The sequence below is a fragment of the Nomascus leucogenys genome, chromosome 12, assembly GCF_006542625.1.
Source record: "Nomascus leucogenys isolate Asia chromosome 12, Asia_NLE_v1, whole genome shotgun sequence".
Classification (NCBI taxonomy): Eukaryota; Metazoa; Chordata; class Mammalia; order Primates; family Hylobatidae; genus Nomascus; species Nomascus leucogenys.
The window spans coordinates 59,022,921-59,050,237 of record NC_044392.1 but is presented as its reverse complement, the minus strand read 5'-3'; the positions used below and the strand labels follow the sequence as shown (position 1 = coordinate 59,050,237).

Here is a 27,317-nt window from a genome sequence, read left to right as displayed (position 1 = left end):
TGTAAAGATCCTGTGTGTCACCTGAAGGAGCTTAAGCCTAATATCATAGATGAATTTGTCTGTTTTTTCCTGATTCTGCCTTCCCTAAAAAGCTGGAGGTCCCTCCTTTCCTTCATTTACTTGATATTTTAAAAGGTCCTCATCTTATTGGGGCTCATCTCCTTCCAACTTTTCTGTAAGTCAACATACTGTTCCATCTTTATCGACTCTGACGCTTGGCCAGGTGTTAGCTCATCAACTTTCCGTGATGATGTGGTTCTGCACACAGTAGGCGTGCAGCAAAAAAATACTGAATGAAGGAATGAAGTATCAGATTGTAGTTAAAGTGTTCCTTAAAGGGCATGTGAACCCAGAGTCTTTTTTAATTTAATTCCCTGCAAGCCAAACTGTTAAATAACACTGTACTCCTTACTGAGCCTCATCAGGGAAGCTCGGCATAGACCCCTCATCACGCATGGCTTCTGGCACTGTGTCTACAAATGAGAAGGGCAGGCTTAAAATGTCATTGGGGAGGAGGGATGGATGAGGCAAAGGAGGAGCAGACAATGGATCTAGGGAACAGTCAAATAAGGGGAGAGAGGACAGAGCTGCCCAATGAAGGGAGTCGGGTTGGTGGGGAGTTTCCCCAGTTATCTCAGGTGCCTTTTATGCGCATATGCAAGTTTAAACACAATATGAATCTCCCATTCTCTTAAACTAGAGGCTAAAAAGAGGACCAGGTGTTCACACAGAACTTGGCAGATGATGTTGGCCAGTTTGAACATGGAGAGGATTGAAAATGGCTGAGCAGGGAGGGATGCTGAGCGGTGCTTGGGCCTCTAGCAGCTGTTAATTTTATAGAATGCGCTAAAATAAACCTTGTGGATAGATCTTGCCTCAGCCTTTTCTATCTCTGGTCCTTGGACAGAGAATTGTTTAAATCATTTCATGTTTATTGAGTTATTTTGGTTAATCATCAGTACAGATTGCCTCTAAGTGGTTTTTGCATCTTTTTTTTTATTATTGCTTGGTCACATATCTTCTCGGAACCTCGGTTTCCTTATTTAATACTCTCAAGGTTGAATATTAAATCATATGAACAGGATTTGCAAACTATAAAGCAATGCTGTGCATGTAAGGTGTCTTTTTTTTTTTTTTTTTTTTTGCCAATTACTGAGTCTTTAAGGGCAAATTTTCTACTCGATATTTGGTTTACTGTGTTAGGATTCCATTAGGGAAGCAGAACCCTTATAAATATTGTGGAATAACACATTTATCAGAGGAATTAGACCTTACACAATTATGGAAGGAGTTGGAGAAGTGAAGGCCTAAAAAGGAGAGTTAAAGTATCAGGGAAAAGTTACTAGTCAACTGTCTTGAAGCACTGGCAGGTGGACAAGTTGAAGCATGAAGAGGAATCTGGAAGCCAGGCAGAGTGGGCTGGTTTAGGGTTCTGAAGAAGGGTAATCACTTGGCTCTGAGATTGCAGCCAAGCATCTAGTGGTCTTGGGGTCATGTTGGTCCATAAGAATAGCATTTGGGAAGAAAACAGGAGCAGAAAGAGTAAGGACAAATGGGTGCCCACTAGCACCTTCACATCTGTCCCACACCGCCTTTAACCACGAGCCATATACCAAAGTGTAATGGCTGCCGCTTGACTTCCATCTCCCAAATCTCACATGAAGTTCTATTTTGTCCAACCCTAACCCAGAACTACACAGATAAGAGGATTCTGGGATATGTAGTTCAAGCTTAGCCAGGTGACAAAACCTCACAATTTCATAATGTAGAATTAAAGGTTTGACATGGTTCTGGCCTCCCAGGATCTCTCAAAGGCCACAAAACTGGAAGCAATGTCATAGTTATATGATCTAGTGCTTCACTAGTAAGAAGGAATTCAGTTAGTTAATGATCCAGTCTTGAAGAAGTACCGTGCATTTTTGTTCCTCACTTGTTGGTAGTACTGTATGTCTTTCTGCCTTGTTTACCAATCTTTTTTTTTTTTTTTTTTTTTTTGAGACAGGGTCTCGCCCTGTTCCCTGTTGCCCAGGCTGGAGTGCAGTGGTGCAGTCATGACTCACTGCAACCTTTGCTTCCCAGGCTCAAGCCATCTTCCTGCCTCAGCCTCCCAAATAGCTAGGACCATAGGCACATGCCACCACGCCCAGCTAATTAAATTTTTTTTTTTTTTTTTTTTTTTTTTTTTTTATAGAGACGAGATCTGACTATGTTGCCCAGGCTGGTCTCTCACTATTGGCTTCAAGCCATCTTCCCACCTCAGCCTTCCAAAGTGCTGGGATTACAGGTGTGATGCAGGAGGTAATGGTTGTCTTGGCAGCAAAAACTAAGAAAAGTTGCATTGACTGTGAAGAGCCTGTCAGTACTGATGAAATGCAAAGTCTTTGTTGCCTCCTTTCTAATCTTGTTTGATATGGAGAACATGTGTATGAAGGCTGAAAGAAGGTTTCCAGATATAAATGGCAGGATAGATAACATTAGAGCCAGAACTGTCATGTAAATGTCAATTAGAAACAAGATTTAAGTCTCTGGACCACCCTTCTTACCCCCTGTGGCCTGTTGGTCACACTGCCCCTTCCTCATGTTTCTGTAGCCAGGCACAGGCTAACAAGGACTCAGAGAGTGCCTGCTATGATAATTTTAGCCCCTGGAAAAAATAACAGACTTTGTGAGATTTAATGGCCACACCTGGGCCTTGTCATCACTTAGTATTCTTTCACCTTTTTGATTGTCAACTCTGATATTTCCCTCTGTGACCACAACCTCCTTGCTTTACTCCTTTCAGATTCCCTCCTATCTGTTGTACCTATTCTTCATCTAATTGTGATTCCCTGATCTTGAACATTCTTCCTTTTCAGTCCATCAGGCCATTCTCACTTTACTTGGCTCCGAATCCAGAGTAGACTCTGGTGGTCAGCATTTCAGCAGTGAGCTTGTTAACAACCTGGGACCCTCTGTCATATTTCTTTGCCAGACCTCACATTGTATTATATTTCAGTAATTCACACCAATCGTAGTTTGTAAGCCTGAACATTATGATCTTGCTGGGGAAAATCTCAAAGCCTGCCCATCTGAGATTCCAACAAAGTCCTGGCATCTTTACCGCAGCTCAGCTCTCCTTTGTGTTCCTTTTGTGATGGTTTCCTATTATATTTCTTCTGATGCTTATTCTAAACCTTTGTCAGGATCTTTAGCATCTGAACTCCTTTCTACTATTTTACTGAGACAATAGAGACCAAGCAAAGAAACCTCAAGCTTTTGCCCCAAAACTTTTTAATAATTTTACTCATCCTTTTCTCTGTCTAACCTGAAAAAAAGTAAGGGCTCTATCTTTGGCTCTTTTTCCTCTCTATGTGTATTCTTTCCCTAAGTGACCCCAGGCAACCTGTGGCTTTAAATACTCTGTATGTGCTGATGACTCTCTAGTGAGTATCTCCAGCTTTGACCTCCCCACTGAGCTCCAGACTTAAACATCCAGCTGCCTACTCCACTGCACTTCCACTTGGTGTCTGATAGGGACCTCACATTTAAAATGACCAGAAGACAACTCTTGCTTTCTTTGGTACAGATTTGATTCTCTCTAATTACTTTGCTGTCTCAGTAAGTGGCATCACCCTGTATGCCAGGTGCTCAAGCCAGAAGCCTAGATCATTCTTGATTGCTCTGTTCTTCATTCCCCACATTCAAAAAGTCAGTTTGTCTTTTCATTTATATACAAGTTAAGTCCTGAATCTGACTACTCCTGAGAGTCACCACCACTGTCAATCAAGGCCGGTGTTCATCAGCTTTTGCTTGGTCTATAGAAACTTCCCCCATGCTGGTGTCCTTGCTTCCAAATTGGCCCCATATAATCTATCTTTCCCACAGCAGCCAGACTGAAATTTCTACAAAGAAAGTAGGCTCTGTCATTTTCTCGTTTATGTGCTTCCCATTTCAACCAGAATCCAGGGCCCCTGCCCCCTCATTCATTGAATCGGTCACAGTGATCTTTTTTTTCTGTACTTTGAACACCCAAGCTTGCTCCGTCACAGTGCTTTTATATTTGCTGTTCTGTGTCTGGAGAGTTTTGCCCCAGAGCTTCAATCACTGTCTCTTTGTCATTCTGGTCTAAACTCAGACATGACCCTCTCAGAGAGGCCTTTCCTGACCACACCTCATATTGTCATATTTTAACTGAATAGCATTTGTCAGTGGGTCTACTTCATCACTGTCTCTTTCCTAGAACACAGTTTTCTTGCAGGCAGGGACTGGTGGCCATGTGTCCCCAGTGCCTAGAAGGTGCTTTGGGGGACTGACTGGCTACTTTGTAGGATGAGCCCCCTGCTTGCTGCTTCAGTGCCTTTTTCATGGTTGTGCCTTCTCTTCCGTACATCTTTGTTACTTCTCTCTTGGCTGTTACTTTCCAGATCCCATACCTGTCATTGAAAATGCACTTTCCTGGAGGTTGCCAGTGATTACTTAGCCATCAGTTCATTTCTCTTTTCTCAACACCCACCTTCCTTGACTTTTCTGCGTGTTTGACATTGTTGTTCATTTTTTTTGAACAAAGGCATATAGTAGGAGTCTGCTGTAGATATTGTGCAGGATGCAGATATGGGTAGGAAACAGCCCCTGCTTTAAAGGAGCTTGCAGTCTGCCAGGAGCAAGTAGATGAGTGTGTTCATAAAGAAACAGTAAGTGTTACTTCAAACCCTTTCTTGAAATTCTTGCATCCCTTGGCTGCTAGGGCAAAGCCTTTCCTGGTTTTCTTCCTAACTGGCTACTATTTCTTTTTTCTGTGCTGACTCTTTTTCTTCTGCTCGTGCCTGAAACATAGGACTTTGATGTGGTTTTGTCCCATTCCCTCTTTTCTGTACAGTAATCTGTCTCCTGGTGGTGTCATCGACTCCCACATCTTCACTGCTGGGCAGATTTCCTTTTTACCCCCCCCCCCCCCATGCTTGTGACTCCACATTGATGTTAGGCTCAAATATCTTCTAAGGGTTTCCATTCCAACTGCCCGGTGGACATTTCTACTGGTCAAAATCTTGCTATAAGAAAACAGATTTCACCAGTGATTAGCTTCCCTTTAGCTTCTGTCTCCCCTCACAGGTCTGCCAGTTGACCCTTCTCTGTTGTGGCTCTCAGAGCTGCTGCCTTTTGATTCCCGTCATTGCCCTTGTTTTCATTCTTATTACCTCTCCCCATTATTGGTAGAGGGCCCTGAATGATCTCTGGGCCTCCATGTCTCCTCTCCAGTCTGCTCTTGATACACTGTTTTAGTCACCCTATCTTCACCACTACCTGTCTGTGTCCCCCGTGGCCCCTTTAGGTCTTTGCTTATGCTACACCCCTTATCTCTGGTCACTTTCCTTCTTCATGTCTTCTGTTAAACCTCCCCCTCAACCAACCATTTTTCAAAGGCCCAATTCGAATATTGACACTGCATGAAGCTTTTTATGAATCCCTTTGGATGGAAATGTCCTCATTCTCTTTTGACCCGTGAGGCACCTGTTAGTGCCTCTCTTTGATTATTTATATCCTTCCTTATACAGGTTGAGCATCCTTAATTCAAAAATCCAAAATTGGAAATGCTCCAGAATCTGAAACTTTTTGAGCACTGATAACGTTGCTCAGAGGTCATGCTCAAAGGAAATGCTCGTTGGAGCACTTTGGATTTTGGATTTTCAGATTGGGAATCCTTAACTGGTAAGAATGCAAATATTTGAAAATCTGAAATCCCAAACACTTCTGGTCCCAAACATTTTGAATAAAGGATATACAGCCTGTATGACAGTTTGCACTGTTACACACCTCCTGACTCTTAGCATACCATATGTGCCTTAAAAGAAGATCCACAAGCTGACTAACCTTTCACTCTCACTTATCACCTAGCACAGGGACTTCTTGCTCAATAGCTGTATGTTGAATGAGTTATCTTATCTTACATTTGTCTAGTGTATCTCAGTGAGGTCTTAGCTGAACTTTTTCTTTTTTTTTTTTTTTTTTAAATGATTATAAGCACTGTTCTAGTAGAACCTTATTTGCTTCTGGATGGGGTTTTGAAGTTCTGCCATATGTGACTTTATTACACATTCTCTGCTGGCTATAGCTTATTTAATGTGCCTTGCTGCATTTTCATGACTTAGGGACTGTCTATATGAAAGTTGGCATGATCCTTTCCTGTCAGACCTCTCAGTGGCAGACTTGAGGAGACAAAGGTTTTTCATTTGTTGAGTCAGGTACTCCAATAAAGGCACTATAAGGTTTTATAAGTTTGACTTTCTGTGCATTCATTTCTAGCTCACATGTGGACTGGGAACTCCATGTGGCAATCCATAGGCCCCGAGTCTCTCCTAGAAGCCTTGTAAGGACTCGGGAAGTGGGAATTAGGCACCCATTTACAAGGCATGCTGAAAACCATAACCTCTTTAGTTTCAGCATTTCAACTCACCTGTACCACTGGATTCAATAACTGCTGATGCTTATCTTACAAATGGTTCAGATTGGAAAGTCAGATTGTTTGCTTCTAGACAGCTCAGTGAAATAATAAAATTTGAGCAGAAATAGAAACAATTGCAAGAATTTTTAGCAAATATGCTACACTCTGCAGATCTTGATTTAGAATAATGTTGATAATAACCTGAGAAATAAAATCCATTTCCCATGGATATCAGGAGGAGGTGGAAAAGCATAGATAAATGAAGTGTATAGTCTTCATTGCCTTGTCTTTCTTAATGATTCCTCATGGTTTGCCAATAGCACTTATTTAAATAAACATTGCAGGAGTAGTTGTTTACCTTGAATAACTTGCCTTTTTCTGCCTGTCCCCATTGATTCCACCTGATAGAAGAAAGTCAAAGGCATTTAATTACTTTCTTGAGTATTCCAGAGGTAGAGAAATGATAATCTGGAAACAATTAACTCTTGGTTGTTAATTTTCTACTGCTGAGAAGTCAGAGCAGAGGGCTTCAAAAAGTCCCTCTTGTATGATTTTGGAATAAAGTTCCCTGCACCATTTTTGAGTATAAATATGTGTGATGTTAAAGTTGGTATCACTTAAAATAACAAAGGTAGTACATCAGAAAAATTTTTGAAGAAATTTTTAACAATCCAATTTCTCTTATTTCTCTCATCTGTCTGCTTCATATTGAAAATACATAATATTTCTTCTTTCAATGACTCATTTCTGTGTTACTTTGCTGCCTATCTTGGTTCCATTGCCCATGGAGAATATGAAATATAGGGAATTTTAAGCTGTTTCTTCTTCCTACTCAGATTAAAGACAAAAAATCCACAGAGGGTGATAATATATAATGCATTTGAAGGCAAACCAAATCCAACCTATCTTTGGCTTATGCTGCACTATCAAGTTTGGGTTTGAGTCCCTCATGTTATAGCTGTTATGATCTTCAGGGGGTTATTCAACTTCTTTGATTCTCAATTTCCTCATATCTATGATAGGGGCGGTAATAGCTACCTTATGGTTGTCTTCTGTGGATTAAGACAATTTGTGGATAGTGCCTGGCTCAGTCAGTCAGTGCATGTCACGTAAGAAACACTGTACATTATTATTCTTCCTCTTACTCGATTCTAATATTGTTGTGGAGAGGGACTGGGAGACTTGATAGTAAATCAAACTGAATACATCATGAAATAAATATTATGAGAAATGCTTATATGATTTTAGCTGAAATTATGGGGTCTTTGATTAATCAAGTATTTTTTATTCTACCCTCCCCCCTCCCCCACCAATTAGCTTGTTATTCAGTCTTTCATTTATGTGGTTACTCTAGAGATTAGAACACGCATCAGTGATCTGTTAGTGTTTACTAGTGATCCTTTTACCACTTCCAGGATAATGAAAGACCTTACAACATTTAAGCTCCAATGTATTCCACCCCTCCCCTCACTTTTTCTGCTATTGATGTCATATGTTTTAATTATGTATATATTTTGAATTCCAGAAGACATTACTAATATTGTATTTATAGTCACTATTCAGTAGGTTTACCCACATAGTTATTCTTGCTGTTGCTCATTTTGCCTTCTCACATTTCCATGATTTCAAGTGGGATTATGTTCCCTCTATTTGAAGAACCCCCTTTAGTATTTATTTTTGGTGCAATTAATTCTTTTTCCCTTGTTGAGAATTGGTTGAAAGCATGTTTATGTTGCCTTCCTATTTGAGGATTTTTTTTGTCTGTATAGAATCCTAGGTTGGCAGTTACTTCCTTTCATCACTTGAAAGATGTCATTCTGTGGACTTCTCATGAGCATCATTTCTGTTGAAAGTTAGTCATCAGTTGTATTCCTGTTCCTTTCTCTGCCTTTCAGTAGTTTTGCTATGATTTACCTAGGTGTGGTTTTCTTTGTATTTATTCTGTTTATGATACATATCTTATCTTGAATCTGTGGCATGATGTCTTTTGTTGGTTTAAGAAAAATCTTGGCCATTATCTCTTCAAAAATTACGCCTAATTCTACTACAGTCTCTCCCTGTCCTTCTGGGCCTCTATGACACGTATGTTTGGCCTTTTTACCATGTCTCATAGATTCTTGTCTGGCTTTTTTAGTTCTTTTTTATACCCTGGGCTTCAGTTTGGATAATCTTTACTGACTTTTGTTTTGTTTTTGCGATTGTTTTGTGTTTTTGAGACAGGGTCTTACTCTGTTGCCCAGGCAGGAGTGCAGTGGCACAGTCATGGCTCACTGCAGCGTCCATCTCCTGGACTCAAGCAGTCCTCCCACCTCAGCCTCCTGAGTAGCTGGAACTACAGATGTGTGCCACCACACCTGGCTAATTTTTTTTGTTGTTGTTAGAGACAGGGTCTCACTATGTTGCCCAGGCTGATCTTGAACCCCCGGGCTCAAGCAGTCCTCCTGTCTCAGCCTCCCAGTGTGCTGGGATAATAGGCGAGAACCACTGTGCCTGGCTCTTGACTTCTTTTGTGCTGCATCTAATCTGCTGCCCAACCTATTTATTGACCTCTTCATTTTGGATATTGTATATTTTTTTTTAGTTCTAAAGTTTCAATTCGATTGTTTCAATATATTTCAGTTTGGGTGAAATCCTGTTTTCTATTTCTTTAGTAAGTTAATTATAGTTAGTTTACAATCTATGTTTGATAAAACCAATATCTGGATCCCTGCAGGTCTGTTTCTATTGTCTGTTGTTTCTCTTTTGTTTTTGTTTATTTGGTTCTGTCTTCTGGAATACCTGGTAAGTTTTGATTGAACACTGAAAAATTGTAGTGGCTCTGTATGATGTCATCTTCTATCTGAGAAGATTTACTTTTTTCCTAACAGGCCAGTAGAGTAAGAGAAGCTCATCTTTATCCAATGAGGAATTGAGATGCTTTGAGACCGTCTTTCAGTCTTGATGAGAGCTAGTTGCTTTTTCCGCTTTGCTCTTATTCCAAGAGCATAGCCCTTCCAGGGTTGTAACTGAAAATCTGAGTGTTTACCACCTTCCTTTGTAGACTCAGAATTCTAGTTTTTGTTTCCGCATATTGTGAAATGGTCAAAAATTTTGCGTAACCTTTTAGCCCCTTAGTATTTATTTTCTGCTTAGCTTCTCGGCCACTTACCACCTCCCCATACCCTTCAATGTATCTTTCATAATGTCAGTTACCTTGAGGGGAAAGCAATGTGGTATGTCAAGCTCACTTCTCTGTTGTTGCCTTTTTTTCCTAGGATCTTGCTCCTCAAACTTTGACCTTCTTAGTATCCCTGAACTTCAGTTGTCTTCTTGGCCCCACAAGGTGCTGGAAGCTCTGAGTTACTTACTTCTACTTGCTTTCTAGCCTGCACCATTTAAAAATATCAAATATCTGAAGAGAAAAGGCAGTGGGTATTGTTGAATCCACCTCAGTATCTTTCTGTGATCTTGGACCCTTGAGCCTGGCTGCCTTGATTGCTCACCACTGCATTCAGTTAGCTTTTATCTGTCTTTTACAGTTTCTGTAGTGGGAGTGAGGGTGGGGGCAGGGGATGGGGAGTGATCTGATATTAGCTACTCTATCATAGCAAAAAGCAAAAATCTAAAAGTAGAAATCTCAATTATTGGTCTTTTGAAATTTAAACTCTGCTTACCACCCCCAAATATTTGAGTCAATTTCCAATGAAATACACATACATATATGTAAACACTGCATGAAGGTGATAGTTAAAGTGCTCCTGTCTTGGGTATCAAAGGTATTCTGAGGCTGTGGTAACTGCCCCGAGAGGTAAGAGAAACCTGTGTAGTTCTTGTTTTTTGGGAAAGAATGTACAATGGTCCATCAACAGGTATTTTTTTTTTCTGGTATTAAATTTTAATGGAATTTTATTATGTGGATTTTTGTGTCATTAAACAACCCAGTGGTGTCCTCAATAGGACTTTTAAGGCTGATAAATGTTTTTCGTATGAAGGTTTCTTATATTGACTACTGAAAACAAATGAAGCCATAATTCAGGATTGTTACTTAGTAATGACATTTTTATGGGGAACTAAACTAATACAGTTCAGGTGTTTGGGACCTTCAGTTTGAAACACTGGTAGAACTTGGAAAAATAGAGGAAAACTTTCTTTTCCACTTTTTCCCTCAGTTATCAACTGTTACAAAAGGTTTTGACAAAAATTGGCAACATGTGGCTATGTAGATATTCTTTTTGATTTGAAAAGAGCCATATGCTCTATTTTTTCCAAGTTATATTTATTTTTAAATATCATTAGCTGTTATTTAACAATATTACAAGAAATCTGTGCTACATACCAGATTGCTTGGTGGCAATTTGAAATTCTGTTACCAAAATTTAAAATCTTGATTTGCATGGATGAGGGGACATCCTAGTTCTACATACAAGACAGTGCTCAGGTTTGTATCTTTTCAGATTAGAATTTGATCTTTCAAGCATCTGTTCATATCTGCTTTACTTTTCCCAGTGGCGCCATCATATAGCCGATGTTGAAGGTACTTTTGCAGGTTGACTTGGATCATGAACGAAGGAGTACCTAAGTGATCCTAGGGGAACTGGGGAAGGCTTCACAGAGGAGGTGGTGCTGCAGCTGCCTCTTACAAGAGGGTGAAGAGATGGATGAGAGGGTGTTCCAGTTGATGAAGGCATGAAAGCAGAGGCCATGAAGCACTAGAGAGCATGGCATTTCCAGAAAGTGAAGAGATGTTTGTTTTGTGGGATAGAAGCATCAGAGAGTGGGAGAACAATTGGAGATGAAGCTAAAGTGGTAGCCAGGAGCCAGATCATGAATGGTCTTGTATGTCTTTTATTCATTCATTCATTCATTTAACAAATATTTATTGAACAACTACTATTTTACCAGGTCCTGTTCTAGGCACTGTCATTCAGCAATGGACAAAACAAAAATCACTATTCATATGGAACTTACATTCTACTGGGGAAAAAAGAAAAAGAAAACAAATAATAGTAAAAACATAAGTGTTCATAAAGTATTTTAGTAATAATTTATAAGGAGAAAATTTGGCAGGAGCAAGAATGGGGATATGCCACTTTAGGGTGGTCAGGAAAGGCCTCATTGAGAAGGTGACATTAGAATACGGATCTGAAGCTGGTGAAGGAACCAGTGGGATGAATGTCTGAGAGTGTCCTGGGCTGAGGAAATGTGCAAGGGCCCTGAGGTTGCAGTAGGTGAAACCTTGGGAGCAGAGCATGCATGGCTGGAGTATAGTGGAGGAAGAGGAACAGACAGGAAGTCCAAGAAACAAAAATGGCCAGGTCCTGTAAGGATTGCCTCTATAAGGATTTCAGCTTTCATCTGAATGAGATGGGAAGTGATTGGAGACCTTTGAACAGAGTAAGATATAACCCAACTTAAATTTTTCAAAGATCACTTTGCTCTGTTGAGAATAGAGAACAAGAATGGAAGCCAGGAGACCAGTAAGGGACATTGCAGTAATGCAGATGAGAGGGGTGCTGGCCTGGGCCGGGGTGACAGCATTGGGGGCGGCTGATGGGTTGATTTTGCCCTATAGGTGATAAGGAGCCATTAAAGACTTGATCAGTGAAGTGACATCTGATTTGTATGTGGAAAATATGATTTTGGCAGCCCTGTGGAAGGATTGGAGAGTTCAGACAAGGAGACGAATCAGTTTCTAAAGCTCTCATCACTAAGGATAAAGATAGAGACCTTACAAGGATGCAGTCTCATGCTTGTGGGTAGGTGGTCCACCCTGGCCAGCTTCTTGACAAGGGATAGGAATGGAAAAGATTAACACATTAGGAAATTCCTCTGTAATTTAGCCAAGGAAGCAAGGTGAATGATTATGATCAGGTTTATCCTAGAGGTGGCCTGCCCAGCACATAACCGCAGCCCCTTGCCATAGGCCAGGGATCGTGAGTGCTGTAAGTACATTTCCTCGTTTAATCCTTACCACAGCCCTCAGGGAGTGTGGTAACCATGGTCTCTATTTCACACATGAGGAAACTGAGGCAGAAGAGGGTTAAGCACAAGGCTGTTTTGCCTCTAAAGAGTCTCCACCATAATGCTTTCTTCTAGAAGATCTCTTTGCGAGATTCAGAATTGTCTGGTTGTCTCAAAAATTAAATGTAAAAAAGTGATCACCTCATTTCTTTGTGAACTGTGGTAATGATGGCTTCAGAGAATTAGTCACTGCTGGGTAATGATATATTATTTTAACGTTCTTTGAGTTGCCAGTGACAGAAATTACCTTTACCTTAAGAAACATAAGTAGGCTGGGCGTGGTGGCTATAATGCTATAATCCCAGCACTCTGGGAGGCCAAGGAATATTAGTCCGTTTTCACGCTGCTGATGCATACCCGAGACTGGGCAATTTACAAAAGAAAGAGGTTTAATTGGACTTACTGTTCCCCATGGCTGAGGAAACCTCACAATCATGGCGGAAGGCGAGGAGGGGCAAGTGACATCTTATGTGGATGGCGGCAGGCAAAGAGAAGAGCGCTTGTGCAGGGAACCTCCCCTTTTTATAACCATCAGATCTCATGAGACTTACTCATTATCATGAGAACAGCATGGGAAAGACCTGCCCCCTTAATTCAGTTACCTCCCACCAGGTCCCTCCCACAACATGTGGGAATTAAAGATGAGATTTCAGTGGGGACAGAGCCAGACCATATCATTCTGGCCCTGGCTCCTCCCAAATCTCATGTCCTCACTTTCAAAACCAATCATGCCTTCCCAGCAGTCCCCCAAAGTCTTAACTCATTTCACCATTAACTTACAAGTCCACAGTTCAAAGTCTCATTTGAGACAAGGCAAGTTCTTTCTGCCTATGGGCCTGTAAAATAAAAAGTAGGTTAGTTACTTCCTAGATACAATGTGGGTACAGGCATTCGGTGAATACAGCTATTCCAAATGGGAGAATTTGGCCAAAACAAAGGGGCTACAGGCCCCATGCAACTCTAAAATCCAGCAGGGCAGTCAAATCTTAAAGCTCCAGAATGATCTCCGTTGACTCCATGTCTCACATCCAGGTCACGCTAATGCAAGAGGTGGGTTCCCATGGTCTTGGGCAGCTCCGCCCCTGAGGCTTTGCAGGGTACTCCCTCCCTCCCGGCTGCTTTCACAGGCTGGCATCGAGTGTCAGTGGCTTTTCCAGGTGAACGGTGCAAGCTGTTGGTGGATCTACTGTTCTGGGGTCTGGAGGATGGTGGCCCTCTTCTCACAGCTCCACTAGGCCATGCCCCAGTAGGGGCTCTTCGTGGGGGCCCTGACCCCCCATTTCCTTTTCCTCACTGCCCTAGCAGTGGTTCTCCATGAGAGCCCCGCCCCTGCAGCAAACTTCTGCCTTTCATCCAGGTGTTTCCATACATCTGAAATTGAGGAGGAGGTTCCCAAACCCTAATTCTTGACTTCTGTGCACTCACAGGGTTGACACCATGTGGCAGCTGCCAAGGCTTGGGGCTTGCACCCTCTGAAGCCATGGCCCAAGCTCTGCATTGGCCCCTTTCAGCCATGGCTGGAACAGCACCAAGTCCCTAGGCTGCACACAGCACAGGGACCCTGGACCTGGCCCATGAAACCACTTTTTCCACTCCCGGGCTTGTAATGGGAGGGGCTGCCATGAAAACCTCTGACATGCCCTGGAGACATTTTCCCCATTGTCTTGGGGATTAACAAGGTTCCTCGTTACTTATTGCAGATTTCTGCAGCCGGCTTGAATTTCTTCTCAGAAAATGGGTTTTTCTTTTCTATTACATTGTCAGGCAAATTTTCCAAACTTTTATGCTCTGCTTCCCTTATAAAACTGAATGCCTTTAAAAGCACCCAAGTCACCTCTTGAATGTTTTGCTGCTTAGAAATTTCTTCCACCAGATACCCTAAATCATCTCTCTCAAGTTCAAAGTTCCACAGGGCTCTAGGGCAGGGGCAAAATGCCGCCATTCTCTTTGCTAAAACATAACAAGAGTCACCTTTGCTCCAGTTCCCAACAAGTTCCTCATCTCCATCTGCAACCACCTCAGCTGGGACCTTATCGTTACCAGGCTTTTGGTCAAAGCCATTCCACAAGTCTCTAGGAAGTTCCAAACTTTCCCACATTTTCCTGGGAACCCAGAATTTGAAAACATGAATTAAACCAGTGAAATAACAGTGGTGGTAGTATATTAGTTTGCTAGAGCTGCTGCAACAAAGTACCATGAACCAGGTTGCTTAAACAGACATTTATTGCCTCACAATGCCAGAGGCCAGAAGTCTAAGATCAAGGTGTCGGGGAGTGTTTCCTGCAGAGGGCTGAGAGGGAGAATCTGTTCCGTGCTTCTCCCTTAGCTTCTGGTGGCTTGCTGGCAATTTGTGGAGGTCCGTAGCTTGTAGACATATCCACTTAATCTCTGCCTTATCTTCATGTGGCTTTCTCCCTGTGGGTATGTGTGTGTCCAAATTACCCACTTTTTAAGGATACAGTCGTATTGGATTAGGGGCTCACCCTGTTCCAGTATGACCTCATCACAACTGATTATATCTGTGACGACCCTGTTGCCAAATATGGTCACATTCTGGGGTACTGGGGGCTAGAACTTCCACATAGGAATTTTGGATGGGGACATAATTCAACCTATAACAAATGATAAAAATACAAAATTAATAAAAGTTTCTCATTTCCTGGAGCCCTTATTACATGGTAGACTCTCACCTAGACATTTTATTTCATTAACTCAGTGAAGCCGCCTTGTCCCAATTCACAGTGGCAGAAGTCAAAGGTAAGAGAGGTCTCTCAGATTGAAACTTTAGTCTCCTTGATTTCAGACATGCTTTCTCTTTTATATGTTATTGCAAGAACATCAAGAAGGAGCCATATGTGTTTATTTGGTGCAACTGAAATGCTAAACAGGTAGTAAATACACTGCAAAATCATGCTGAAGTTCATTGCAATGAAGACATCTTAAAGGACTCACAGGTGCCAGTTGTAGGGTCCCTGCCAGAGAGGGCTGGGAATTGCACACTCTTAGGGAAGGGAAAGCCAGTGAAGTCTTGCCTGTGTCCACTGGGCTTATCCCCGGCAACCAGCTGCTGCATTCCTAAGAACACCCAGCAACCAACCTGCCTCTCTCCCTTTGTGCTTCCCCATCCTCATTCTGAATTTAGATCAGAACAAAGAGTAGAGAAGGAAATGAGCCAGAAAATAGAAAATTAATACTTGGTAAAATCATCATATTTTAAAATTAATTTATAGGCAATGTCAGATAACAGGAGTTAAATCATTTTATCAGCAGGCTGCTCTAGGATTTAAAAATTGGCATCCGTCATTGTAAATCAGTTCTCAGGAGCCCCAGAGAATGGTCTCTAGGGATGAGGGCTGATATAGGCTGGGCAGAAATGTAAACACTTGACTTGCTGTGCCCTTTTATTTCACACAAAACCTAAAATATTTTTACATCACATTGAGTGGTTAGGGTGTGTTAAATAGTAACTGGAGGGAAGAAGCTATTGAGGTTTACAGTTAGCCTGCTTTTAATGCTTATCTTCCTCCCTGTTAGTCCTGGGAAACTGGTTGTGTGAGAGCTGCTCATTTTGAGGTTGCATTCCTGGCTCATTATTTAAGGGTTAGGCTTAACCTTCTGCATAGACACATTTTCCCTAGTAGTTTGGCTGTCACGTTTCTGCCATGCCTGTGAGCAGGAGCATCCACAGGTTTGCCACATTTGTCCTGGGAAGACTTTCTGTGATTAAAGACCTGCCTTTCATCTTTTATCATTGCAGCTCTTTGTCGAGGGCGTGTGGTGAGAGTCCCCACAGGGACCCTGGTTCGAGTGGTGGGCACTGAGCTGGTCATCCCCTGCAACGTCAGTGACTATGATGGCCCCAGCGAGCAAAACTTTGACTGGAGCTTCTCATCTTTGGGGAGCAGCTTTGTGGAGCTTGCAAGCACCTGGGAGGTGGGGTTCCCAGCCCAGCTGTACCAGGAGCGGCTGCAGAGGGGCGAGATCCTGTTAAGGCGGACTGCCAACGACGCCGTGGAGCTCCATATAAAGAACGTCCAGCCTTCAGACCAAGGCCACTACAAATGTTCAACCCCCAGCACAGATGCCACTGTCCAGGGAAACTATGAGGACACAGTGCAGGTTAAAGGTACAGTCCTCACATGGGCTTGTTATGCCAGGGGCCAGACCTTTCTCTGCCCCTGGGCTGTGGTTGACTTTGTCAAGAGACTTAATTTCTCTGAGGCTGTGCTCCCTCCTCTGTCCAGGGGAATAATCATGTCTTACCTGATTAAAGGCAGAGGATGGGCCAGATGACCTCAGAGGGCCCTTTCTCTTCACTCCAGTATGGTTCTGAGCCACGCTATGCCCAGTGAGGTGGAGGCAGCATGATGCGGTGGTGGAGAGCTGGCTCTGGAGCCAGGTTGCCCGTGATTGTTTAGTCCAGTTGCTGGCTCTACTACTTGTCAGCTGCATGGCTGTGGGCATGTTACATGCCTCAGCTTCCTCCTCTGTAACCTTAAAGGTTGTGAGGACAGGTGAGTTACCAGGTGTAAAGCCTTAGAGCAGTGCCATGTAAGCGTTCAGTGGTTAGTGACAAGAAGGGGATGGTCATGTTAATGATGCTCAGGTTTATGGGAATCACAGGCACTTCAAAGTTCATGTCTTTCTCTGTGGCTTTCATGATTTAAGTACTTGTTTGTACCAGACGTTTTATGTGTTATATGTAATGTGGTCTCTGCTAGCTTATTGACCTAGCTTTGCAAATATTACACCTTATGTACCTGGGATGTTTTGGAATTTGTTTTGGGGGTTTTGTTTGTTTGTTTGTTTGTTTCATTTTCCAAGTCCTTTTAGATTTACTCACACATTCAATTCTCTGAACCCAATCAAAATAGGGCAGAATATTTCCCTAATTCATACATGAGGAAATGGAAGAGCATAGGTTAATTACTTGCCTAAAATCACACAGCTAATTAGTAAACGAGCAAGAACAAACCATTTTAATTTAGGGCTAAGAAAATAGAAACATTATAATTGTTATTATTGTTACTTAATTATGCATTTATTTGTACCCTGTCTTGTTCCCAAAAGGATTTATGTCTGGGTCAGAATGTATGTAATTATCAGAAAGTAGAAAACGCACATGATGATATAAAAAGCGAGGGTTGATTGAGGCATTCATTCCCTCATGACTTGTAGAACCCTACCATAGCTCAGAGACTGTTCCCTCACTAGACTCATCAGGGGATAAAACTGCCGTGTCCATTAAGGACGTAATGAAACACCCCATCTACCTCTTTATTCCTATAGAAAATCCTGAACATGTTTTTTAGAAAAAGACACTCTTGGAGCTAAATAATGCCACATGCCACCTTTTCATTAAGCCAGACACACCCTTGTATCCCCTTGGAGTTTCCTCTTGAGTGGGAGGGAGGATAAGGGGAGAATTCCCCCACCCCCACCTTGCTTCCTCCAGTGTCTTTCAGCCTCTTCTGCTGTCTTTGGAAGGCAGGAGACACAAGAGGAGGCCTTTCTTGGGTGAGGAAAGCAATGGATGACCATGAGAGAGACTGACTGCTGCCCAGGTGGAGCCTCTGATGGTTGCCATGTGTGGGGTCCAGGATCTGCCTGGCCTTCAGCTTCATGGGTCTTGAAACTATTCATCTGTGCTCTGAGAGATGAGCTGGCCTTGAGAACTGAGTCATATTAGCCAGACTCACAGACTGATATATATACTAGAAGGTCATTATATTTATTTTGCAGTAGAGATGGGTCTTCGGGATGTGTCCTCCTAAAAATGTAGCAGCTTTTAAATGTTATCTAGAATAGCCCCTTGTCAAGGACACTGAATTAGTTTCTGAATATGGAATTGGGGGAAAAAAAACAAAGAGATGATGAATAGTGGTGTTGGAGGGTCCTCTTAGCCAGCTCATTGACAAGCCTGATAGATTTTTCCCTGCTGCTTGGTAGTGGCCCCCTTTCTGGTTACCAGAATAGCAGTAACTATCACTTACTGCTTTTTTCCTGAATACACCACCCATACTTCCTTGATCGCTGCCCCCTTTTTCTAGACTCTGTAGAAGTGCCTGGACCAGGTCCTATCATGTGGATATGCTGTGTTCACCCTAGACATTCTTGGGCATTCCCCAGGCTGCAAGCCACAGGCAGCTCATGCCATCCTTTCTCCCCTGTGGATCTTGCTACTTTAAGTCTAGAAGGTCACCTTATCTGCAGATTCTGTGGGCTCCCTAGCCTAGCCCTGGTCCTAACCAAAGAAATGTTTGACAGTCATACCCAGTGATTTATCATGACTGCTGAGTGCCAGGCACGGTCCTGGGAACTTGCCCTGTTTAACTTAACTCTCATGTCAACTCTATGACAAAGGTCCAGTTGTCATCCCCCTTTTAGGAAACTGAGGCACAGGGGGGTAAAGTCACTTGCCTTAAGGGTAGCAGAAGCACATCACATCTCCAAGGCACGACTCCCACAGGGAGTTTTTACCACCCACTTCTAGCATGGGGTTTTTTGGTACCTTTATTTTTCTTTTTCAAGTCTGAAAGTCAATTGAGATTACAGATGAATCCAAATGGGAAAACGTGCCCATCCGGGTTTTGGAATGGGGAAGGGAGGAGGAAATTGTCTGTGGTTGCAGCGGTGGACTGGCCCTTGCCGGCTGGGGTCGGTGTGGAAGGGCTGCTGACCTAGCTTTCTCTCTCCGCAGTGCTGGCCGACTCCCTGCACGTGGGCCCCAGCGCGCGGCCCCCGCCGAGCCTGAGCCTGCGGGAGGGGGAGCCCTTCGAGCTGCGCTGCACCGCCGCCTCCGCCTCGCCGCTGCACACGCACCTGGCGCTGCTGTGGGAGGTGCACCGCGGCCCGGCCAGGCGGAGCGTCCTCGCCCTGACCCACGAGGGCAGGTTCCACCCGGGCCTGGGGTACGAGCAGCGCTACCACAGTGGGGACGTGCGCCTAGACACCGTGGGCAGCGACGCCTACCGCCTCTCAGTGTCCCGGGCTCTGTCCGCCGACCAGGGCTCCTACAGGTGTATCGTCAGCGAGTGGATCGCCGAGCAGGGCAACTGGCAGGAAATCCAAGAAAAGGCCGTGGAAGTTGCCACCGTGGTGATCCAGCCGACAGGTGAGCTGGAAACGATGCGTTATAGGTGATGTTATTTTGTGACTAATGATAGTGGTATAAAGAACTGGGCCAGGGAGCCCCATGGCCTTCTGACAAGAACTGTTTCTGCTTCCCATGTGAGGCCTTATTTTTAGGGGTGAAGGGAGTAGGGTGTTGAGAGGTTGGAGGTGGGCGGGGTTACATTTGTTTTGGGCTGAGGATGCCCGTCGTTTTGCTTTGCAGCTGCTTTTATCTAAATTCATGTCCATGGAAAGCCACAACAGCCTGCACATAACACAAAGGCAGATCTTTCACTCAGAGTTTAGGTGCCGTAGTCCTTCAGCCAGATTAGGTAGGGCTTGGTGTTCAGTGGGTCTTTGGGGTTAAAGTGCCACACCCTGCCCCCTAAACTTTATCGGGTTTGATGTTTCCTGAGTCCTTGGAACTGCCTTTCTCTGCAGCTGTTGGAGTGTGTGCCTGGCTCATCCCAAAACCTTTCATCTAACTTGTATCCTCTAGGCCTGCCTTCCGGTCCCCTCAGATGTGCTTTTCCTGGTAGTGGGAGGAGCTCTCTAGGGCAGGGCCGCTTCTTGCTTTCCTGTATCATACAGACCACAGGGGCATCCAGTCCTGGGGTCTATACAAGAAGCGCTTTGTCCTGTCGTCTGTGAATCAGCTTTTTTTTTTTTTTTTTTCAAACCCTCTACTGCAATTATAGAAGTAATTAAGAAAATAAAAAATGCATTTTAGAAAACACGTAAAAATAAAACGAAAACCTGCTCTTGTTGACTCATTGTCCAGCCAGCATCAATGGAGAACCTACTGTGTGCTCAGCTCTGTTCTGGGCCCTTGGGTCAGAAGTATTTGAGGCTTGTTCCCAGGCCCTGTAGAGCTTTAGGCTTCACAGAGACAGTGTAAAGAGACCAAGGAAGGGCAGTGTCATTGCTCAGGATGAGTGGATGTCCTTGGTTTTCTGCGAGTCTGACATCTTCAGATCTCAGGGTACTTTGCTGCTGTTGCTGCTGCCTTCTGTTTTTTAAACTGGGAAGACCTTGGTTGTTGGTCTCATTTCCTGAGCATGAATGTGAATATGTGGTGGCTCTGTTGCTCAGATGGGAAGGAAAGCAGGAAACAACACGCAGGGGGAATATTTTGTCTCTGAAGCTGCATTGTACTGAGCTCTTTACTCTGCGCTTACACCACAGCACAGAACCTGGATTTGGAAAAGTGGGTGGTGGAAAAGCAGGTCTGAGGTGCTTGAGTGATTGTGGCCATTGAGGAGAGGAGCTGCTCATTACCAGTCAGTGTGGGCTCCACTGGCTGCAGAAATTGCTTAGCTCCAGATGGACTTAGGTTACCTTCCTGATCAGAAGTGATCGCTCTGCAATCTGCCCTAAGAAACCTCTAGATATTAAACTTGCATCAAACAATTCTTAAGAGTTTCAGCTTTGTAGAAAGTTACACTTTTATGGAAGAATTTGAATTGTAAAGACATTTTTTGTTTCAAACACACCATGAGACCTATAATATCTAGCTAAGAGACTTGAACACTGAACTTACTAGGCAGGTAATATCTGGCTCTCAGATGAGCAGGGTTCGTAATCTTTTTGTGCCATGAGACTTTTCGACAGCCTTTTGAAACCTACAGACCTTTTCTCAGAATTAACATGTTTTAATTCGTAAAATACAGTATGCAAGATGACAAAGGAAAATAATTATATAGAAATCGTTATCAAAATACTTGTAAAGCAAATTGGTTTTGTAGTAATATTATGCTGCTTTATTAATGCATTGATAATAAGATAGTGGCAGGCTTAACAACTATGCTTTCTGAATAGTAATGAGTATACATGATATTTCAGGATATCTGCAGCACCTGTAATGTGATGGGAAAGTATCTGTGATTTCTATTTGGGGTAGTCCCAGACACAGGTAATACTACACTGGTTTGTTGCTTACTTTCACAGTGGGAGGAGATGCTATATTTCAGGTACAGATTAATAAAAATAAAGATGGAGTTTTTTTCCCATCCAGGTTCACAGACTCTCTAAATTCTCTTCGTGGACCCCAGGCTAAGAACCGCCACACTAGGCTGATGGTCCTTCTTTTCTTTCTTTTTTTTTTTTTGAGACGGAATCTTTCTCTGTCCCCCAGGCTGGAGTGCAGTGGCGCGATCTCGGCTCACTGCAAGCTCCGCCTCCCGGGTTCACGCCATTCTCCTGCCTCAGCCTCCTGAGTAGCTAGGACTACAGGCGCCCGCCAACACGCCCGGCTAATTTTTTGTATTTTTAGTAGAGACGGGGTTTCACCGTGTTAGCCAGGATGGTCTCGATCTCCTGACCTCGTGATCCGCCCGCCTCGGCCTCCCAAAATGCTGGGATTACAGGCTTGAGCCACCGCGCCCGGCCGATGGTCCTTCTTTTCTTGTCCACACCTGCACTATCCATAGCTGGCTGCTTATATATTCTTACCACATTGTTATGATAAATGGCACAGAGTGAAGCTGTGCTACCCATGTGGCAGGGAGCCTCCTCCCCAGCCCCTCCTCCCTGTCACGGGAGTAGTCTGGTTGCTGCAAACTTTGTGTCTGATTTATGGATTTAGTTATATTCAGGGGCAGAGAACCTGCCCCACCGCAGGCTTTGTCTGAGGTCCCTTCTTTCATTACAAATACTTAGAACTGGTCCTTTTTTTCCCTTTAGCCTACTCCATCCTGTCTCAGCAGTAAACTCCCAAATCCAGAATGTGTGGGACCTCTGGTTAGTGATGTGACAAGATATTGAGCCACTTGCACAGAGAAAATTACAAAGTGAACTACACAGCTGAAGAGACATCCCTGCCAATATTTTCTGAACCTGAGACTCTGTTTTCTCCATCCATACAGTCCACAGCTGCTTGTTAAGTACTTCTTCACTGACCCGACTCCCTCCTGAGTCGTCTTTTACTTCCAGTAGCTGAAGTCCTGGCAAAGGTGACTCCAGCAGGATTCCAGGGTTTCTGGCCACAAGCTTTGACTCTAGAATGGTTCAAACTGCAGAGCCTGGCTCAGGGCAGCAGTTTCCATACTTAGTCCTCTCAGATGATCCCCTCAGGCTACTTTTGGCCCTTTTAAAGAGGTGAGGGAGAGAAAGAATTAGGAGACTAGGTAGAAGGAGAAATCGAACTTCTAAATTCCCTTTTCTAATACCGTGCCCACCTTATTTTCTGTCTTCTGTCTAGCTGGATCTTGAACTTGACTTGAAATATTTGCTTGAAATATTGTCAGGCTTTGGACATATTCCTATGAAAGTAATTTACGCGAAGGAGCACGGGCTTTGGAGTTGGTCTTTTCTGAACCGGGTCCCTGAGCTTACTGGGGCCAGCGCCATGCTGTTGATGCCAGCGACTTGCTAGAAGGCTAGGGCTGTGCCTCCGCTTGAATCCCCTGGGAAGGGCTTGGTACTTGTCATCTAAGTAATTGTTCCCGGACATTTCACAAGTTGATGTTTTTCTACTCAGATTACAGATGCTCTTTTAAAATCTTCTGAATAGAATAAAATGTTTCCACGTGAAAGCTTTGACAGGGGAATGCTGGAACTAGATCTGCCTTGAGTCTGTGACACCAAATACTTCAGTGCTTCATCTAAATATAGTCTACTTTTAATTATCCACACTAGTGAGAAAGGACAGTAGTGCAGATAATCCAAAAATCATCGTGTTTTAGTTTTAGAATATGTTTTATGATTGGCTTTTATGTGGGAATGTCTAAGAAAGAAATTATACTCTCAGTACATTACCTTTTGAAGACTTGACTCAAGGAAAATTGTCTGGTTTCACTTTCCTGGCCCTTCTGTTTAGGATTTTTCCCTTTTATCCCTCAGACAGTTTCACCCTCACTTCTGCTGCCCTATTCCCTAGCCCCCAGCTAACAATATGTACCAGTCAGAACCAAGCCTTCCTTTTCTGTAAAATCACCCAAGTTTCATCATGCACATGGAGAATGTGTAATTTTAGTTTTACAGTCTCCAGTAGACTGCTTATCAAAAGATAGCATAACAGTGAAGAGCAGAGTTTCTAAAAGCAGATAGCCTGGATTTGGATTCCATCTCTGCCACCTATCAGCTGTGTGACCTTGGGCAAGTTACTTAACTTCTCTGTGCTTCAATTTCCTCATCAGTAAAATTAGGCTAATAGTAGTACCTACCTCTTAGGGTTGTTTTGAGGATTATTATATGTAAAGCACTCAGAACACTGCCTGGCATATATAGCAGGTATATGTAAATGTTTGCGGCTATTGTTGTTTTTATAAAATAAAAAGAAATGTGGTATGTTCTGTTAATTTATTCATTAAATATTTCTCAAGCACTTACAACTGTACAAAGCCTTCTAACTTTAATGCTGTAAATAAGAACTTGAAAGGAGATGCTTTAAAGAGGGTGGAGAATAGAAGGGGCAAACATAATCAGATTACCTAGATGTATTTGTTTTTAATTTTCAAGTTCTGCGAGCAGCTGTGCCCAAGAATGTGTCTGTGGCTGAAGGAAAGGAACTGGACCTGACCTGTAACATCACAACAGACCGAGCGGATGATGTCCGGCCCGAGGTGACATGGTCCTTCAGCAGGATGCCTGACAGCACCCTACCTGGCTCCCGCATGTTGGCGCGGCTTGACCGTGATTCCCTGGTGCACAGCTCGCCTCATGTTGCTTTGAGTCATGTGGATGCACGCTCCTACCATTTACTGGTTCGGGATGTTAGCAAAGAAAACTCTGGCTACTATTTCTGCCACGTGTCCCTGTGGGCACCCGGACACAACAGGAGCTGGCACAAAGTGGCAGAGGCCGTGTCTTCCCCAGCTGGTGTGGGTGTGACCTGGCTAGGTGAGTGGTTTGGAGAATGACTCGTAACCTCTCCAGCTTAACCCCTCCTCAGAGTTATCTGAAGGAGTTATCTCAGGAGGCTCTGCGCTTTGCTTTACTTTGACATTATTTCTATTGGTTCGTGCATACTTTGGCCCAGATAGATCCCAAGCTGGGGATGAAATAGAATCTGGCAGGCAAGGGAAATGTTTAGATAATGTGGCCTCAGTTGTCTCAATACCCTCGTTTGAGAGTATATAGTTTCCTTTTGTTGTCGACATTTGCAGGGTCAGGGCACTGCTGAATGGCTCTTTGAAATGAATCTTTGTTGGAGGGAGAACACTGCCATTCTTCGTTTGTTTCTCTTAGACTCCTAGGTGCTCCCTGGCAGGAGCTGGTGCTTTTCCAAAGCCCAATGCAGAAAGATAATTCCTCCAGTTATTGGAAAGCGTTTTTTTTTTTTTCACATCACAGCCTGGAATCCCACAATATATCTGTATATACCAGTTACAACTAAAGGGCCCGCCTGCTTCTATAGGCTTGTTTTGTGGATGCTCTTTCCGCAGTGGAAGAGCAGAGTAGCTCTCAAATGTTGACCACCTTGCCACCCGTTTTATAACAACCTGCCGTATATGTGAAGATCTTTGGCATGTCCTCTTATGTTATACTAAGCTCCTCTTCCCCTACCTCTTTTTTCCCTAAATGTTTGCCCTCTGGGCAAAATGTACACTAACTTTTCCTAATTTTTGTTATGTCTTGTAATTGCAAGTAATCAAAGGAGGGATGGGGTCAAGCTGGGTGTGGAAAGCTTCGCTCCCCACCTCCATTATTACAGAGATGGGACAGGCCTTCCATCACATTCTCCCCTGTTTTCATCTCTCTACTGTCCATGAGTGCCTGAGCCCTGATGAAGGCATTTGGCATTGCTCTGATTATTAGCAGGCAAAACAGATCTTTAAAGGCTAGGAAACCATTTCCTCCTTTGTCTGATTCTTCTGCGATGACCTCTAACTCATACTTATCTATTCCTTATCTCTGCATGGAAATCTTCTCTTGGGTTAGTGGCATATTCACTCTCTTTTTTTTTCCCCCCCAATAAGCCTTTATTTGGCAAAGACAGGCAGTTGGCCGGTGGAGACAGAGGGGGCAGGGAGAAGAAGAGCAATGAGAGTAAACAGAAGGGACAATCTGATTCCGATGGAGACGAGGCAGGGTGTTCGTCAGCCCTGTTAGCAAAGTAATCCTTTGATACCTGAAAAGTAAAAGAAGCGGGGTTTATCTGGCAAGCTTTTTATTCCTGCCGTCTGAACCCCGTGCAAGAGAGTCACTATGAAGTACTGAACTGGAACAATGTTGGCCCAGCTAGAACTCTCCTTAGCAACCTTCAAAATAAAACAGATGTTGTCAGCACCAAAAGAAGATTTTTCATCTCTGGAGCTGAATTTGTCTCACAGCTCTGATCCTTGGTGTATTGTGTGGTGCTGTCAAATCCCAACACTGGCTCTCCATACCCGCTCCCCCTTCAACTTCTGAATTCCAGCTCGAGGACTTTTTTTTTTTTTATTGAAAGTGCTGCTTGCACTCCAATTTGAGGCTTCTTTGAAGTACTTGTGCATTGATCCCGGCATACCCGGGGGGAGATGCAGGGACTGTCAGACAACAGGAGCGGAGCTCTAGGAGGAATGGGCTCCTTTAACTGGAAGGGATTTGTTGGTAGCTGTGTTCTCCAGAGAGTGAAAAGAAATAAAGAGACTAAATTGTGGAAAAGGCTCAGTTATTATCCAAAGGATCCCGCCATTTGTTTTCCTTTGGAGTGCTACTACCATTGTGAAAGTCATCAGTGTGCTTTTCCTGACTGATGCTAACAGATATAGAACCTGCACCTTCCCTGGTGCTTTGCACGTAATAAGCACTCAATAAATATTAGCTGAATGGGTAAATAAACCAGTATCCACACATGGATTTTGTTAAAATGTGAGCATAGGAAAACTAGAATTGCTAAGAAAGCAGTAATGTTCAACTCCTAGGATATTCAGAGATATTTGCCCCGGAATAAACCTAACGAAAGAGTGAGGAGTATGAAAAACAATTGCATTCTTTTCTTTTCTTCCTCTTAAATCTTCTCCTCCTTCCCTGTGCCTATGACTCAGACCATTACAGCTGCTTGGACACTTGTCAGGAGCGGGTAGGGCATAAGCATAGCAGCAGACCCTTCTCAAAGACTTCCCCGCTGGACTCTGTCCAGAAGCCAGTGAGCCTGGCCTGACACTCCATGGTTGTCTCTAGATATGTAACATGCATGTATATGCTCATGGATACCGTACCACATACAACTTGGGACCAATATAAGGTAACCGAGAAGTGACCAAAAAAGATAGACAGACAACCTGCCAAGCACTCTGTTTATATAGGTGGTCTTAGGTCATGTAACTCTGGAATGTTGCCACAGAAAAGTTTTCGAGAGAGTTGGTTTGCTACACAGGTAAAATGCAAAACTCAGTTTTGCCACTTGGCAGATTAAAATGAACAATTACCATTTATTGAGCATCTACTGTGTGCCAGGCACTGGACTAAGGACCTTATATGCATTAAATGTTCAATGTGAAAATATTTTTGGCCTGGGGACTCAGCTTCACTCCTGAAACTCCAGAGCATAGTCCTAAGAGCTGGGTAGTTCTTGTCTTCATTTGCTTGGGGCTTGTGTACTGAGCTAGGTGAGGGGATTGAAGCTGATGGGGGTCTTCTAGAGTTCCACTGTGCTAAGCAGGAAGACAGGGCGATGACGTGAATGGGAAGTCCAGAGCACTTGCAGCCGTTGAGAGGATCATGATAATTTTTTAGATGTTGAGAAAAAACCTCTTTTACTTAGAATGTATGTCCTACTTTGAAGGGAAAGAAAAAAAAGATTTAAGTTGGCTTGCAAAATGAGGTACAATTTAAAGCAGGAGACATAAAAATAAAATCAAGA

General features: G+C 43.4%; 1 protein-coding gene across 1 annotated transcript in view; it reads left to right on the top strand.

The window, feature by feature from the left end:
• The window catches only part of PTGFRN (prostaglandin F2 receptor inhibitor), an 80,415-nt gene that overhangs the window by 15,141 nt on the left and 37,957 nt on the right, over window positions 1–27,317 (top strand). The window contains exons 2-4 of the mRNA XM_003268041.3: window positions 16,176–16,544; window positions 19,119–19,532; window positions 23,990–24,370. Coding sequence (XP_003268089.2) covers window positions 16,176–16,544; window positions 19,119–19,532; window positions 23,990–24,370 — 1,164 coding nt within the window. The remainder of the gene's footprint in view (window positions 1–16,175; window positions 16,545–19,118; window positions 19,533–23,989; window positions 24,371–27,317) is intronic.